This window comes from Syngnathus acus, chromosome 9 (assembly GCF_901709675.1).
Source record: "Syngnathus acus chromosome 9, fSynAcu1.2, whole genome shotgun sequence".
Taxonomy (NCBI): Eukaryota; Metazoa; Chordata; class Actinopteri; order Syngnathiformes; family Syngnathidae; genus Syngnathus; species Syngnathus acus.
The window spans coordinates 12488810-12506639 of record NC_051094.1 but is presented as its reverse complement, the minus strand read 5'-3'; the positions used below and the strand labels follow the sequence as shown (position 1 = coordinate 12506639).

The window sequence follows — 17830 nt, the reverse complement described above, 5'->3', positions numbered from 1 at the left end:
TGAATTATTTTAAATTTGATATATGGTGCAGAAACGAGATACGTATTCACAAATATATCACTGACCCATTTTCAGACTCTCTGTCAGTGAATCTTCTGATCTGAAACTGAAAAAAGGCCCAGACTTCAATTACTAAGTTTGGATCAGTTTGTTTATTGGTAGAATTTGGCTTTGGAAAATACAAACAACAAGGAAGAGTTTTGTGAAGACACGAAACTGAACAGTGTTCTCCCCTACTCAGACTAAAGGAACATAAAAAGTGCCGACTCTCAATATAATCACGATTTACATTTGCTAATGTAAAATCTTTTGTCACATCCAAGTTCCTTTTTAATTGTTTCAGAATACACAAGAAGGCCACTGTGCTCAATTTGATGAAATTGGAGCCAGATAGTCACAAAATAGGACAAGACACCAAATCACAAATAATTACGATAACCAGACATTTCAGTGAGACAAACATATATATTGCACATTTAGACATATAGTGTACATAAATTCTAACGGAGCAGCAATAATTACTTTGTGGAGCTTTCTAACAATCTTGAGCCATTTGGATCAGCATTGTAACGATGACAGCTTATACGACGTACATGTATAATTTAAACAACTACCCACAGACTGCTATATGGTGAAATACAAACAGAAAAGTGCATTAAAGTGCATTGCACTGGCATTGTCTGACCATTATGTGCTACTGCAAAGTTTCATCACGAGGTAACAGTCATGACATTCTAAAAGCAGGGGTCGTAACGCATATAAAGAACTACTAACGACGACAATGAATAGAACAACAGACAACTATTTCGGGGGCTGTGTGAATTCAAAAGCCTATTTTAAAACTTGGTTCAGTTGAAACGGTGGCGATGGCTACGATACGGAGGTTAAGTATTTAAGCAAGTACATACAGTAAACAATTAGTCGCAATGTTTATTCCTACTTGTTGTCATCTAAGAATGCCTTGCCCACCAAAAGTGGAAAACAACAGTGAGTGGTAATACAACAGAGTCACGATTGGTCTCTTCATTACACAAGGGCAGCATGGTCACGATTGGTCTCCTCATTACACAAGGGCAGCATGGGTATTCACAAGTAGACATTAGGAAAGTGGGGGGAAAAGTCTTGACCTAGCAGTTTTGCCAGGGTCACGTGACAGGGCGGCGGCTGTGTAGTCTGTTGAACTTGTGTCATAGCTTTTGTTGAGAGATTAACAGAGAACACACAATGTGGAGAGAGGCTCTGCCTACCGTTGATGGTCTCAGTCCCGGCCGAGAACTCGAGGGGGGATCCACTCGTTCCAAGCGGATGCGCCTCCCACTCGAAATACTGCCGAAATGCTGCTCCTCCAGCCTAGCAACTGACCCGAATCTCCTTGCTGCTACAGTCAGACGGAACTATAGAAAAAGGGTGTGAGACGGCAAGAGAGAGATGTTTCTCCAATGAATCCAGTCCTCCACTCTTTGTTCCAAAGAGCACCATCTACCAACACAGTAAGTCTGCCACAATGACCCTCGCTCCACCATCAGCTCGTGCAGGTTCATTCTGAAACGTGGTGGTATTACAAGGTGTCTGGGTGAGTGTGTGTTCTCCCTCATGCCTCAAAGGGGGACTGGGCCGGAAGGTGTGAGGTTGTTCAAGCTAAAGAAGTTTAACAGATTGCTGCGTGATACCTTTTCAGCTAGAGTTGAAAGAGCCTCCGAGACAAACACCTGATCACCTCTCACAGTAGTGAAGGGTGAAGTCTTTGGAGAGCTGCTTCTCACCTAAGCCCCATGGTTCCAGCTCAAATTTGTTCCCCACATCATCTGTGTCGTCCTCTGCATCTTCCTCTTCCTCTTCCTCCTCATAGTGGCTGGGTTCCTCGATAGACGTCTCCAGCCGGTAGCAGTAGGGTTGACCTTCGGTGTACTCGTAGATGGTAGGCAGACTGCTCTTCAGGCTACAGCGCCGGCGCAAAGCTACCAAAAGCGGTTGAGGCATGGTGAAAATATCAACATTGTTACCAAGGTCTATCCAGGCCAGGCTGGAGAACATCTTGGGGTCTTTCAGCATCTCAGTCAGGTCCTTGAGGATAGTCAGGGTTAGACGGTTCCCGTTGAGAGCAAGGGTGTTGAGTTTGGGGAGTGAAGCGAGAAGAGGGAGAAGAAACTTCAGGTTTTCATCTTGGAGCTCTGTGAAGCTGATATCCACAGCTACCACACTGTCTCTGTTGTTTTGGAGGTAGAAGGCTACTTGACGGACATCTCGGGTGGACAGAGGAATGCCTGACAAGTCCACAGTGTCATTGGACAGTTTCCTCTGCAGGGTTGTCTTAAGACTATATGGCGAAAGGAATAGAAAGAACATGATTAGAGCAAGGCCTGGTCCACTTTAAAAAGCACAAACTGAACGAGGTGTTAGTTGGGCCACTGATCTGGAAACATGGGCCTGGCTTTGTGTTGTCTTTTCCGTGTTGTGTAACAGAGTGTGTGAATGGACAGCTTGGGGCAAAAGGCTGACTAAGACTGCTGCATGGCCACTGACTAAACAGAGGAGCCAAAACATCCGCACCAGCCAAGAGCGCAACAATCGTTATAACAGAGCAAAAACATATTTTTTGTTGGAGTTTTTTTTCTTTTCCTTCTGGAGGGTCAAGCTCAGAGGATGTCAATAGATTTAACCGTGGCCATGTGAGATGTTTCTGTGATTAAGTGCAATATAAATACATGTTAGATTTGAAAGATACAATATATAAAATGTATAAAGGACACCTTAGCAATCAATCTGCTAGTTTCCAACCATTGGCTTGTAGCCCACACAGAAAATTCATTTTTTTTCTTTTTGCTATTTCATGTACATTTTGTTTGGAGAAATGGCCACTTCCATTTGAACTGGAGCTATCTCGGATTGTTGATTGCTCTTTTGAATTCTAAAAACGGCAGGCACCTCTATTAATCACTTTGCTGTCACCTTCTGTTGCGTCATAGACCACATTGACAGGGAGGGAGTGCTTTACAAATGTGCCGTGTGTGACTCACTCACATTCAAAGAAAGAAAATGTAAAAAAAAAAAACGATGAAAACATGTCATAAAAGTCAGTTCAATGTTTTTAGCACATGGACAAATTGAACCAACAAATGAACGACTGAATGAATGAATATATACACCATTGTAGGCCAACCAATTTTTACATTGCAAGCTCTTCCACTTCCTACTCTCAACTGTCTGGCCTTCACAACGCAAAAGTCCTGATGTCCATGGCCCGGTGCATACGTAAATTGGGTTTAATCACACAGCTCCCTTTCCCCACACAACTGTCTTTCAAGCTCAGCAAGCATGAAAAATGGATGGCAGCCTGTTAGAAAGCAATTTTGTATCTTTCCTTCAGATTAATCTGCAGATACGTTTTTGAATCTCTTCACAGCAACGCTGCAATGCAGTTTCTGTCAAACGATCAAACTTGAAATGAAAAGACATTATAAAACTACCGTTATTTTCGGACTATAAGTCGCGGTTTTTTTCATAGTTTGGGTGGGGGGGCGACTTATACTCAGGAGCGACTTATATATGTTTTTTTTCACAAATTTTTACTTGATCATTAACACATCACTTACTTACAAGTATAGTTGACCACTTCACATGTTATTTTTAGTATAGTTGATCACTTCACATGCTTTGATATCTTTATCTTGAACATATTCAAAACATGAAAAATAGAGAGAAAAAATCAAATAAAGTAATTAACACTTTAAAGCGCCATATCCTCTGGACATGTCCTCTGTCACCAGGATGACATAAAGGACGAGAAATTTGATCGATGGATTTAATGATTTGGAGTGACACAAATGGTTTGATAATATTGTTGTTTATGTGATAGTTATTTAAAATATAGTTTATATATCGTTGTATGGGCCTGTGGAATAATTTGAACTGCGGCGCGGCACACGGCATTGTTGACAAAGGACGATCGATGGATTTAATGAATTAGAGTGACACAGATGGTTTTATAAACGTGTTATTTATGTAATAGTTTTTTTTAAATAACTGAATGTTACGTCAGGCCCGTTCTCAGCTCCTCGTTTGTGTTTGTCACGTTAGGATACCGTATCGTTTAGCCTGTTGTTGCTCGTTCATGTCTGTTCTTGGTGTTGGATTTTGTCGAATAAATTGCCCCCCAAAATGCGACTTATACTCCGGAGCGACTTATATGTTTTTTTGCCACATTTTTGGGCATTTTATGGCTGGTGCGACTTATACTCCGGAGCGACTTATAGTCCGAAAATTACGGTATACAGAATTCAACTCACAATCTCAAGGATAGGGTATAATCACCAAATTGAATTTAAGTGAGATTAATGATGACATAATTGCTATCAGCAAAATTACTGATGCTCCGCAAAATGCTCATTTTAAATCCATTACATAACCATGTTTTATGGTTTTCAATCAACCTTATATGACATAATGAAGATATCAATCACTGTTCGGTCATGATTTGATGCGAGGGAACATTGGATTTATCATAATCGCTATCAGCAAAATTACTGATGCTCCGCAAGATGCTCATTTAAATCCATTACATAACCATGTTTTATGGTTTTCAATCAACTTTATATGACATCATGAAGATATCAATCACTGTTCGGTCATGATTTGATGCGAGGGAACATTGGATTTGTGGATTTATCAATCACATCACCTGTTACGGGAATTGTAATAAAAATATAGCGGACCGGCGGTTGAAAAAAATGGCACTCCATTTGGTTCAAACTCAAATCTCAGCAAAAAATTAATAAATAAACAACTGCCGTTTAAAAAGGCTATAACCATCAAACAATTAATAAAAATGCTCTCAACTCTAATGGCAAATGTCAAGTCAATCAGTCTTATAGTAGCCTTCCTTTGCTTTCATAACAAGTGAGTGTCTAAGATTCGAGCCTGAGGTCTTCACTGATGTCACGTCATTTCACACATGACTGATTTGTTATGACCTTATATATGACCCCTTATAATATTTCATTGCATTTCCATCGCCATGCAGTTAGAATTGAGGGAATCTATATTTTCATTGCATGCAACTTTTTCACGGACATGAGATGGCAATCCAGTCTGAAGAGATCTTTTTCGACCGGACCTGAGATTTCTTCTATATGACAAATACAAAGTGAGCTTTGAATGGATCTGAAACATGACCTTTGCACCTCAGCATTTTCCTTCACAGTACAGGAAATCTATCCCCAGTGTCATAAGATGACTTAAACATTATATATCAATAGTAGACGGAGAAGATTTTTTTTCACTATTTAATATAGCTGAAATCATTGTTGTTCTTTAGACTACAAACGATAAAATCCCCTCATATTCAGAAATGAATGTTATTAACAGTAGCTAGCAGAAGCTTTAACACAAGCAAAATACCTGAGCGACACACGCACAAAGAAAGCTTATTTGGTATTCACGATTTGCAAGAGAAGTGTTGAAGTGGTATTTTCCCCCCATTGGACAGTTTGCAAATGCATTGCGGTGCCACTTTTGAAGAGAGCTCGAGTGAATGCGACAGAGAGCGGCAGAAGCCGGCGGCTATAGACAAGCAATGCACGTAATCAAGCACTTAAAAGGAAAGATGATTGACAGCTGTGGTTACCATGGCTTCCCCATCAGGTCGGCCAGTGGCCAGTTCCGTCCTAATCCAATGTCAGCTACAGAGAGGAAAATGTCTACAGCTCGACATGGAGTCGTGCCCTGCTCTGTGTTGTGGTGGGCTGCAGATTTATGACTGTTATTACGAGTGGATGTCTGGACACAAGGGCTTACCATGCCTGGGATTTCCGTCTGGACATGCTCTGCCTCAGCCACTTTGAATGTGGGGTCAGGTGGTAGATCAGCTGTCTGCAAATTTTATCGGACGACTTTATGGTGTCGGAATCCTGGAGACCAAAATAGAAGGCATCTTATCATAAAAACAAAATCCATTAAGCCAATCCACCTGATCTCCAGCATTTTTGGACTGATCTTCCAAAAAAATTCAAGATAACCGTTACATCACAGACAATTCAGCCATGTTATGATAATAAACAGATGGTAAAATTCACCACCTTGAAGCTGCAATTTAGATTGATGCATTCCTGCTTTAGGCTAAGGAATCTTCAGTAGCTTATGCAACATCTGTTGTACTACTTCCATCTCTCAATGAGGACGGTGCTGAAGGCAACTGATTAAAGCCACTAGACTGATAAAGCTTTTTCACATTTTTACTTCAAGTGAGAAGGATCAAGAACTGTAATCAGAGCAGGAATTTGTTATACTGTACTTAAAAGAAGTTAGAGTGCAACATACTGTGATTGGTGTACTTTTGCATGGTTTTCAAGTGCTTTTTGGACATCGTGTATTAGTGTAGTCTTTTTTTAATCATCCTTATAAGCAAAAATCAAATCTATACCCTTGTTATTGCACTGGAACTTATACTTTGGTAGACTATCCGTTGATCTGTTGTCTAAGTGTCAAAGTATGAACAATGGGAAATCAATATTGGATTCTCAAAGGAAACTCTTGAACTATAATAGGAATTTTTATTGGGTATATTGCTTTATAGCAGTCCTCATATATTGGACGTGATGGGGAACGTGCTTATTTTGATGGTCTAGAAAAATGCTATAAAATCTTTCTCAAGTTAAGTGTAATTGTACACCCACTACAGCAGCAGCAGTACACTCTTATTGTCAGTGTGTGCAAGAATTCTGGTGGTGGGTTAAGGCAAGGGGGAATTTCAGGCAAATCCATTTTTTTGTCAGACTTAAAGCGGATGTCAACCTAAGATGTCAAACCTTCCTGATGAATCTAAAACTGCCAAATTTACTAAACAGTTTCTTTTTTTTAACTTGAGTCCACCAAATATTTTTAAAAAAAATATAGATGTTCAAAACATGGCATTCACTCACCTAAAGGAGGTGCCATTTTTGCTCTCTAATCGCAAGAACATGATGTACAAATTATCTCGCTCAACCGTTTTTGTTGCACTCTGATTTTCCGAACGGCAAATTTGAGCAATGTACTGAATTTCTGAACGACCGGGATAAACCAGTGCGTGGTCTGAGTGTATTTTTTGAATGAATCATTGGGTTCCGACTTTGGTCACGTGATGTTACACAAAAAGGAAGAGTGACTATTTTTCGATCGACAACAGGATGGAATGTCCAACAAGATGCGAGGTTGAAGAATTCTTATGTTTCACTCTTATTCCAGATATGGAATGTTAAGCAGAATTCCAGGTTGTTACTGTTGCGTACACATACAGTGTATTCTTAAAAATAATTCCTTAGGGTTTACTAGTGCTTTAAAAATAGTTTATTTTTCTTCAAATGTTGATCCATATTTCAATGTATATTTTTTAATAAGGCTAATAAAAATACAATGATATGCAGGGGTGTATTCAGAACAACAAATGATACTGTTGTTGAGTTAGTTACTTAGTTAGTTGGGTATGCGCAAAATGCTTTAGCTAACCTTCTTAGGATTCTGCATCTCTCGGGCCAAGCTCAGCAGCAGCTCATGCGAGATTGGATCCACCAGATTTAGGAAGGCAGCATTCTTGTACAAGATGTCATTGAGTGAAGTACCTTCCAGTCCCAGATCCTAAAAGAAAACAGAAAAACAATTAATGACATCAAAGATTAATAAATAATAAAACAGAAGCAAATACGAATTTAGCAGTGTAATTGTCAACCTCCGATCAATACGTATTGATCAGAGGTTGACAATTGCAGTACTGCATACATGAAAGTTTATAAGTATTAAATCTATTGGACACTCTTTTTTTTGTGAGGCTTTATTATGCTGGCATGGCAAATGACCAGGCCACGGACTCTTGACATTCAAGAGCCTGACCCTCTGACCTTGACCCTCCTGCACAGCACATCCTCTATGGCTGCTTATGCCGCCCTCCAATTTCTTGACACTATTCACGATGACCTATTTGATTATGCACTTTTCTGAATTCTGAAGCGAGGGGCTAGGTAGTGTGACCCACAAGGGAGAGCCAGTCACCAGGAACCTATAACTTTGAAGGGTCGGGGGATGACCATGTTTTTGGGTTTTAAGCTGTCAGTTCAGTGTGGGTAGCAAATGGGACAAAACTCGCCTTCGTCTCCTCTCAATATTTAGCTACTGCATCTCCACATGTCCATCTTAAATTACAAAATGGATGGAGGGGTCTTAACTTGTTTTCATTATACACTTGTATTGGATCTTACATCGTGGAGGTATATGCAAACTCCACCCAAAACTAATTGGAAGTATAAATGGAATGCAAGATGAATGCAATGAGTAAGGCAAGAGCAGTCAGCATGTAAAACAGGTTGTGCACTAGGCCTTGTCAACAAGTCCACCACTGCAGCCCCAATGAAGCAAATTACAATGACAAGCACTTGGGCGGCGCATGCAACTTTAATCAGAGGTAAGCCTTCGAGACACAGATACATGCCGGCACAAACAATTGTCTTTTTCGACAGCACAATGGGCATTGATTGCAAGAGACAGCTTGAAAAGTCTGCGGCGAGAGGCTGGCAGTTTCACGTTACCGGCCCTCTTCTTTTAACAAGGGCAAAAGGAGACAGACAGAACTTGGGGAGAGTTTGATTATTTAAAAAAAATACCATTTTATGACACCAACAGACTAAAACTCACAATTACCATATTCTTGAGATAGGACAGACAGAGCTCTAGTTTTGCTAAATCAATTAAGGCTGATTCACTATGAAAAGAAATGTGTTCTTTTTTATGCAATCAAACGAAATGGATTTGGAAACAAAAATAATAGTTTTATTTTTTTAAATGTGCAAGTGGAGGTAAACACCATCAGCTGGCATCAAGGACTGCATTTGATTTGAAGTTTAAGGGGACTAATTTAATAGCTATTTCAAACATATCTCAGATGAACTATATGGCTGGATTCCCGGTTGACTGCTGGCCAAATAGGCCAGCCAAAGGAAAAAAAGTGGAATGCGACCTCTGGCAGCAAAGATGGAATCCAAACACTAAACTCATTGGGCTCTATCTTCATAGCGTGTGCACGGGCACTCGGGCGTAACTACTGGTGCATCTTGATTTTCAAGCGGATGCAAGCTTCATTGAGCGTGTTTGGCAATTTATCTCCTCGGTTCAATTAAGGAAACTTGGCTATCTTCAGTGTCAAGACTTGAATGTTAATTAACACACAATTGTCTGACAAGATGAAACCAAGCGAATGATCTTACAATGGGCTCGTTTGCTCCTACGAATACTTTACACAATATGCAGAATAGTCCTTTATTAGTCCACCATTTTCATTCAAAATTACAATCACGCTTCTTGATGCTAGTGAAGCCTTTTAGTGTTGATGCTCGTTGAAGCCAACACACAAATCATGACTAGACTCAAAAGACACAAAGGCTAATTGTTTTAACGTGCTACAAGATGTCACGAAATGTTGACAGAAACAGTGTCCATAAAGGTCCAAGCGTTTGATACTTTGACGGATTATGCAGATAACATGTTTCCATTTGGTGGAGAACTCGATAAGTCACCACCAATGACAATGACTTCACATCACGACATCACTGTAGACAGCAGTATAAAAGGGTAGAGACAGCTCCATATTTCCTTGTCTGTGACCTTCTTTTCAAAGAGCGCAGGCTATTATGGAGCGTGTATAGTGCTGAAGTCTGCTCTAATGGGTATGTCAAAAATGGCCAACAAGAGTGGAAAAAAATAGGACAACACAAGAGAGGACAGGGGAGGTATGATGGTGAGGGAATTTTGGGAAACACCTGTCCTCAGTTAAAAGCAACTGGTTAAAGGCCAAGATGCATTTCTTGATTTGGATGGCAGGTTTTCCTTTTTGAAATCAACATTGCACATTTGATGAGAGTGGGTGAGAGTGAAAGTGACCGCCATGGTGAGTCACATGCTGTGTCTGCCACTTTGACCATGTGTCTACTACACCACACTCTTGTCAGTGACCTACTTTGGATAACAATAATCACATCAGGAGGTGGCTATATGTGCACAGTACCGTATTTTCCGGACTATAAGGCGCACCATTAATTCATCATGTCAGATTTTTAATCCAAATCAAACCATTCTCCATTTTATCTTTTTTATTTCAACTTCAGACGCAACAAATTACTTTATAATCACAAAATAATGATCCACAGTCTTTTTGATTCATGATTCATAGTCTTCAGCGGGCCACTTATGATTGATTTCATGATACAATGCTTTGGGCCAGTTTAAATTTAGGAATTTGGTCCATACATATAATATATATGACTATAAGGCGCGCTGTCGGCTTTTGAGAAAATGTTAGGTTTCTAGGTGCGCCTTATAGTCCGGAAAATACGGTACATCAGATGGTGACACTGGTTTCATACAGCTGGGTTTCACCTCAAATCAGAAATTTGGTTCCTCACCTCAAAACACAAAAATACACCTTACATTACCGTAAGGCCAACAACATCCATCCATTCGCGTTCTACAGCACTTGTCCTGGGGCGAGCTCCAAAAACAATATATCACTCTCATTCACTGCTATCGGTAATTGAATATCTTTCATTAAAAACACAAATCCAGTACATGTAAACAAATTACTGCAGACATGAACTCATATAGCAAAATTTAAACTGTGCTGTGCCTGCCTACAATAAACTCCACATAATCAATGAATTCTTAATGGGCATTTAAGCATGTGATCAATTCCGAGCGTGGAGTCCGATTGTAATAATAACTAAGGTCATTCTATCAATGCAACATTACAGGCCAAGACTGGTGGCCGGCCATCTGTTGCTTTTGAATTGCATCAATAACATAGCAGGCCCAAAATGGGACAGCGGCAGGCTCAGTCTGCGAAAGTCTCCCATGTGTTTCACCTCACCTTCCTCAGTAATCTGAGCACGTCGGTGGCCTGCTCCATCCTGCGATCGCGAAGCAGCTTCTGGATCTCCCTGATCCACGCCACCCGTCTTATGTAGGGGCTGTGGTTGGTCCGACGTAGCATCCCAGGTAGTTTGTCTGTCTTAAGCATGAGGGCGAAGAGGAAGTCCCCGCCTGCCCGGCCGCTTCGACTGTCGCCGTCCGCCGCGACATCGAGGAGTCTGCGTCGCTTTTTGGAGAAATTCTCATTGTCCAAGCTGTTCTGCCGACTCAGTCTGGAGCCCATGCCGAGGTTGCCTTGTTGTTATTCTTCCAAGTCAGACGGGATTAGCAGCAGGGCTGACCCATGTTCAGCAGCACCAGCAGCAGCAGCAGCCTCCTTTTTGCACGGCGTCGTGCTGGACGTCTGTCTCTCCTGCCGACAACAACAACACTTTCTCCCCCACCCTCGCTCTTTATTTTTTTTTTTTTTTTTTTTAAACGTAGATTTGTCTTGAAGTTATACTCTGACGTGGCCCACCGTCCTAAGGCGTAGGTGATGACGGCGATGATGAGGATGAAGGAGGACACGACGCTCTGGCTGCTTTATCACGAGCAGTCTGCTGTTTTTACGCTGCTGTTTAGGTTTGAGCAGCGTGGAACGTCTGACCAATCGCCGCACGCTTACCCCGATGCGTGTCCCTCCTACTTGCTTGCATCCCCCCCATCCCGCCCCGCCACCACCGTGAAATGCAATTTGAAATGGAAGGATTATGTTGTTGAAAGATTTACCGTGCGCACCCGACACAACTGTCATCACAGACAGAATAAAAAATGCTATATTATTTTACTTTTTATTTTTCCGCTTTAGTACAAAGACGAACCAAGTCCATAAACAAACATAGTGCTGCTCAACCTCTGGCTCTGAGAGGAATGAATATATGCAAGCGTCATACAGGAGATCTAAGTCCAGACTTGCCCCAGACTGGGTAACCACCACTCTTATTGCCCTGCAGATATATTTAAGTATCGTTCTGAAGCTCAACACATGGCGTCATACAGGAGACACAAGTCAAGATTTGCCCCAGACATGAGCACTCCAAATTGCCCCTAGGTGTGAGTGTGGATGGTAGTTCGTCTCTGTGTGCCCTGTGATTGGCTGGCAACCAGTTCAGGGTGTCCCCCTCCTACTGCCCGATGACTGCTGGGACCTATCCCAGCGACCCCCGAGAAGCGGTATGGAAAATGGATGGATGGAAGTTAAGTATAATCTGAAATTCTGTTCAGCTCCACGAGTCTCAGTGTATCCTTTACATACAAGTACGTCATGGAAAAGAATGAAATTAAAGCAAACTTCAGACCTAACCTTTGACACTGGTGCATGCACAAAGGCAAATGAGATTTTTGTCACTTGTAGCAAAGATGCAGAATTCCACTCGTCTACTGTGAATGATTATTAGCATGTCTGTGGCAGACTTTGAACCTGGGAGATTCAGAACAGGACCATTGTGATTAGATTCAGACGCAATCAAAGCAGCAAGAGCAGGAGCCCGCAGCAGCAGCAGCAGAACTATTAGTCTTCCCCAACAGCAGTCGCAGCAGCATGAGAGGAGAGGCAAACAGGGAATACAGAATATGAGGTGACCCACAAGGGAACGTGCTGTTGAGAAGCTTGCGTCACAAATACAGGCAGGGCTGTCTAACATATATCAATTGGTGTGAGATAAGAGCAGAATAAGCGAAATAGACCGTGACATTGCAACCATGGCTGAGAAAATAACACAACTCTTCTGCTATCATTTCACACGTATTAATGACAACCAACTTCTCTTGGCCTGTCTCGCTCACCAAATCCTGTCTGACAACGGTCTTTGTTGAATTTACATGGCAGGAAAATGGAAGCAAAGTCTCTAACTGCTGGTCTGGTGGTCCTTCTGCTGGTTATTGTGGGCCTGTTCCTCTTCATAGGAATGGGGAAGAAAAACACGACTCCCCCTCAATGCCACTTGTTCTTAAGGGCTGCTGTCGCTGCTGATGCTGGAAAGTGCTCCGAAATCGGAAGGTAATTTGGTGTTTTGTGCGCTATTTATAGTCTGTGCATGCATGCGCACACATAACGACAAACGTGTTAAATATCCGTAGGGACATTTTGAAGAAAAACGGTTCAGCGGTGGATGCCTCTATTGCTGCCTTGCTCTGTGTGGGCCTTTTTAATGCACACAGCATGGGCATTGGAGGAGGGGTCTTCTTTATCATCTACAATGCCTCTTCAGGTGAGTCTTCCTCATTATTTAGAACGCCCTAATGAAGTGGAATGAGCAAAAGGGTCCCTCGCTCACATTTCCTACTCAACAGAGAGCATAGAAACCATTGATGCAAGGGAAACAGCACCCAAGAACGCCACTGAGGACATGTTTGGAAACAACACACAACTTTCTCGTACAGGTACAATCACATTTCCACAAGGCTGTTTGCCACGCTTTATATAGGGCGATCCTTTGGTAGGATGGATGGAAATTAGAAGAAAGGACAGCCGTATGATATCCAACACACTACTAATGCTTGTACATGACAGGTGGACTGTCCATAGCCATCCCTGGGGAGATTCGCGGCTATGAGATGGCACACAGGAGACATGGCAGGCTGCCATGGAAAGAGCTGTTTGAGCCAAGCATCGTCCTGGCCCGTGAAGGCTTTCCGATAGGGAAAGCCTTGGCTCTCGCCATCTTTACAAACAAGGATTTCATTCAAGGAAATGCAAACCTGTGGTGAGGAGAAAGCATCAGCAACATAAACGGTGGCACGCTAATTCAGGGATGCTGCATTTTAACATTTCGTAGAGAACATAGTGTGTAATAACTTGCGATACCAGCATACTTGAATATTTAAAACAGCATTGAGCAAACATCCTGTAGTTTTCATTTCATATTCAACCCACACATCCAGTTTTACAAGTAGCCAAAACATGAAACTATCACGGTGGCGCCCATTGGTGGCACCGATCCTAAACTTTGGTCCAAGCTGCATTTGGTCGCCCCGCTCCATTCATCCATGACTGAAACTACATATTCTGTTCATCTTTTTGCATAACTTCCAAATACTAAACACATTCTCTTCTCCTCTCATCTTACAGTGAAGTGTTTTGTGATTCACAAAAAAACATTCTCAGGGAAAATGAGATTATAAGATTTCCAAAGCTGGCAGACACATACCAGAGAATAGCAGAAGAGGGTCCTAATGTGTTCTATAATGGCTCAATGGCACGGAGAATCGTGGATGACATCCAGGCAGCAGGTCTGGTTTAATTATCTATTCCAAATGAAAAGCATTCATGTACACAATAAAATCAAAATCAAACTAGCAAAACAAGAGGAAGGATAATTATTCATAATCAATTGAAACCTCTATCAATATTCTAGGTGGGATCATCACGTTGGATGATTTGTTGGAGTACCAGCCAGTACTGAATGAAAATCCCCTCAAGCTGAGTGTTGGGGAATACACCATGTATGTCCCAGATGCCCCCTCCAGTGGTCCAGTCTTAGCGCTCATTCTTAACATAGTGAAAGGTAGGAGCGGCCTGGCCGTGCTTTCGTGTCATCGTGCACAAGGGAAGATTTCCACGTTCCTTGCGCTCGATTATTCCTGTAATGTTTCCAAACCTGCTTTGATGACAGAAAATCAAGCTACTGCTCGAGTCAGCGCTTGAATAATACTCCAGATATAAACACTAAGTTAAATTGAATATATTGTTCACTGTTTTGACCTATGTTGAAGGAAACGCACGTAGATTCCTGATCATTCATTTGTTCATGTGATTTGATTGAACACTTTCATGACCTGCCAATTCTGTGCATGCATCTGGCTTTTGGAACACTGATAAAGTAGCCTCATTATAAGTTTTGACCAAAATGAAGTTGATTTCACTGCAGACTTTTGTCACTGTGGATGTTTTGCAGGGTACAACTTCACAAATGCGAGTGTTTCCACAGCTGAGATGAAGACCCTCACGTATCATCGCATCATTGAGGCTTTCCGTTTTGCTTACGCCAAGAGGAGCAAACTCGGGGATCCACATTTCCTCAATATCACAGATGTAAACCCCCAACTAATATCTCAAAACATTGACAGTAACCATTGTTCACTTTAGGAGAATATAGTTTCCTCAGCCGAGTAATTTTTACCAAATTGATGCTAATACAAAAATAGCACGTTGCATCATGATGGGTGAGGATGAGCATAAAATAACGAGATAAGTTTGCAAAGAAATGGCACATTTTCACTTCGTTGAAGAAAACCAAAAAAGATTCTACGGAAATACATCGACAGAGCAAACGCAGAGTTCCACCAGTCACCAGTAACTTTTAATTAACCAACATTTTTTGTTGTGGGATAATAGAGGTGATGTGCAATCAATTTATACATCAATTATTTTGATAAAATATGAAAACAAAATCTAGTTGTGTGCTCATACTAGATGTCTGTAACTGAAAATTGTTTGGTCCTTCTCAGCTTATCCAAAACATGACGTCGACCTTCTTTGCTGAAGGCATAAGGAGGAAAATTACAGATGACACCACTCATCCAGTCATTTACTATGAGCCGGATTATTTTGTCCCAGACAGCCACGGTACAGCTCATCTGTCGGTGATAGCTGAAGACGGAAGCGCCGTGGCAGCCACCAGCACCATTAATCTATAGTAAGATAATTATCTGCCTTACCAAAACCAATCCAAACATTCACTTCTGTTTGACCTACTTTACATAATCCATCAGAATTGTGGAACAACACATATAGATTCAACAAGTATGATTAATGTTGTTGATCAATCTATATGCTTGTTTGTGCTTTCAGCTTTGGTTCCAAAGTCATGTCTCGATCAACTGGAATCATCTTTAATGATGAAATGGATGATTTCAGCTCTCCATACATAACCAATGGCTTTGGAGTCCCTCCCTCGCCAAACAACTTCATCCAACCAGGTGAGACCCGTCCGTCCATCCACTTTAGGTCATAATCATGGGGTGCGTTGTTTAAGGAGGATTTAGGGTGGAATAAATATGTGTTTGTGTGTTACAGGAAAGAGACCTCTGTCCTCTATGTCCCCCACAATAATCTTTGATAAAGACAAAAGAGTTCAAATGGTTGTTGGAGCATCCGGGGGCACAAAAATTACCACGGCTACTGCCTTGGTAAGACTACTTCCATGCGGTTACATTTATTTCGTTTCTTCAAAAGCCATGTTCTTCTTTTTTCGTCCTGTGAACAGGTCATCCTGAACTCTTTGTTCTTTAAGTACAATTTGAGGAAAGCGGTGACCGAGCCGCGAGTGCACAATCAGCTCAATCCAAATTTGACAGTGGTGGAGCAAGACTTTGACAAGGTGAGAGACCATGTTCAGTTCTAAAATGGCACTCGGATTATTTTGATAGCAATACAACTAAAACAATTAAAAGAAAAGTATGACATGCTCAACACGGCATATAGAATGACGGATAATGAAATATGATGGCGGATTTTGCTCGCTTGCTAAATTTGCCGTTATTCCAATACCGCAACCACTTCCAAGCACTTGCTCAGCCACACATCTTGAGACCTACTGTGCGTGTGATACCAGAGAATCCTGGAAGGCCTAATTGAGAAGAACCATTTAACGCGGCTGCAGAGCAATCCAGATTCTGTGGTTCAGGTGGTGATGCGACAAGGAGAGCATCTCTTCGCAGAATCAGACCCCAGGAAAGGAGGATATCCTGCCGGATATTGAATATGGTTCCAGACCCTTTTATGTCTTTCTTTTTTGTTTTACTGTAAAGTAAGAAGTTGCATCTGCTATAAAATGTCTGCATTGATGTTGTTATGGGAGAGCATGGTGACGTTTTTCAATATTTGGAACAAATGAGTAACGCTTGTTTGATTTGAAGAGTATGCAAATCCATTCAAATTAGTTTCAAAACTATTTTCAGAATATGCATCTCATATCCTGATATTATATTAAATGCAGTTATACAATATGTTCAAAGTTGAAATTGAAAAGTTGTTTTAAGTGTTGAATGTTGTATAAATTACTAGCCATCTAACACTGCAAGTGTTTATAAAAACCAGACTTGCAAGCAGCTGCTTTTTATAAAATAAAGACATCTCAGGTTGTTTGCCTGTTTCATGTCTGCCGATATTTGTTATCTGTATTGTTATTCTGATTATGGAATAACCATGTTGTTTCTTTGCCCCAAGCAGAAGAATTAACTTATTTACAATAAATTGTACATGTTTTATATGCAGTTGAGTAGCTGTTAAGTTTATGTATTGTTGATTCTGAAAACAACTACATCTATTTTTATAAAACATCCATTGTTTTATGCTGTTAGCGACCAGATTTGTCATTAAATAAATACATCCAATACCCCTTTTTAGATTGTGAACAATCATTTTGTTATCTCATTTTGATTGGAAAAGTACTAAGCAAGAAGAAATTATGTTCTTAAGCACATTTTATTTTGACATTAGGGACTGTTACGGGGTAAAGCCTCAGTAACTAGCTAAGGCAGCATCGTCGCATTGGCTTGGTTTGATACGTTGTAATTGTGAGGCCTTGACTTGGAGAACAACTTTGAAGTGCATGAGCTCATTTGTTGAGATGTTTAATCAAAGAATTTCAGCACACCATCAAAAATGGTCTCATTCCATTTTGAAAGCATCGACAAACCGTGACAAAATGGCGCTTTGTTGAGCCAATTATCCACAATCATGTCATACTGTAACATGAAAATGTATATTCCCCATGTTGCAAGGATCTGCCTGCACACAAGTCATGAAAGCTGCAAACATCCCAGTCTTGAATGACCAGCATAGTCACCGGATATCTACAGTAGGTCACCCATCGAGCACGTTTAGGATGCTCTCGACACAACAAACATGTTCTTTGCAAAGCCATTGAAGATGAACGGACCATCTTTTTGACAGCCCACA

The 17830-nt window shown here is 41.1% G+C and overlaps 2 protein-coding genes across 2 annotated transcripts; one reads left to right on the top strand and one right to left on the bottom strand.

Annotated features, from left to right (window-relative positions):
- Positions 1-135: 135 nt before the first annotated feature.
- On the bottom strand, positions 136-11507 carry lrrc75ba (leucine rich repeat containing 75Ba). Its single transcript, XM_037257861.1, has 4 exons — positions 10886-11507; positions 7483-7611; positions 5794-5906; positions 136-2317 (listed from the first exon to the last, which is right to left on the bottom strand). Exons 1-4 carry the CDS (start codon positions 11168-11170, stop codon positions 1714-1716), a joined length of 1131 nt encoding a protein of 376 aa, XP_037113756.1. The 5' UTR covers positions 11171-11507; the 3' UTR covers positions 136-1713.
- On the top strand, positions 8058-17269 carry ggt1a (gamma-glutamyltransferase 1a). Its single transcript, XM_037257846.1, has 13 exons — positions 8058-8431; positions 12755-12925; positions 13006-13136; positions 13219-13308; positions 13439-13631; positions 13997-14157; positions 14283-14432; positions 14823-14959; positions 15376-15563; positions 15719-15846; positions 15944-16056; positions 16134-16247; positions 16482-17269. Exons 2-13 carry the CDS (start codon positions 12759-12761, stop codon positions 16626-16628), a joined length of 1719 nt encoding a protein of 572 aa, XP_037113741.1. The 5' UTR covers positions 8058-8431; positions 12755-12758; the 3' UTR covers positions 16629-17269.
- The last annotated feature ends 561 nt before the right edge of the window (positions 17270-17830 follow it).

Coding starts and splice junctions, on each gene's coding strand:
- lrrc75ba (XM_037257861.1), bottom strand. CDS start 11,170: ATGGGCTCCAGACTGAGTCGGCAGAACAGCTTGGACAATGAGAATTTC. Junction 7,612..10,885: donor TGCTCAGATTACTGAGGAAG/GTGAGGTGAAAC, acceptor GTTTTCTTTTAG/GATCTGGGACTGGAAGGTAC. Junction 5,907..7,482: donor AGATGCAGAATCCTAAGAAG/GTTAGCTAAAGC, acceptor TTTGGTCTCCAG/GATTCCGACACCATAAAGTC.
- ggt1a (XM_037257846.1), top strand. CDS start 12,759: ATGGAAGCAAAGTCTCTAACTGCTGGTCTGGTGGTCCTTCTGCTGGTT. Junction 13,137..13,218: donor CATCTACAATGCCTCTTCAG/GTGAGTCTTCCT, acceptor CCTACTCAACAG/AGAGCATAGAAACCATTGAT. Junction 14,433..14,822: donor CATTCTTAACATAGTGAAAG/GTAGGAGCGGCC, acceptor GATGTTTTGCAG/GGTACAACTTCACAAATGCG.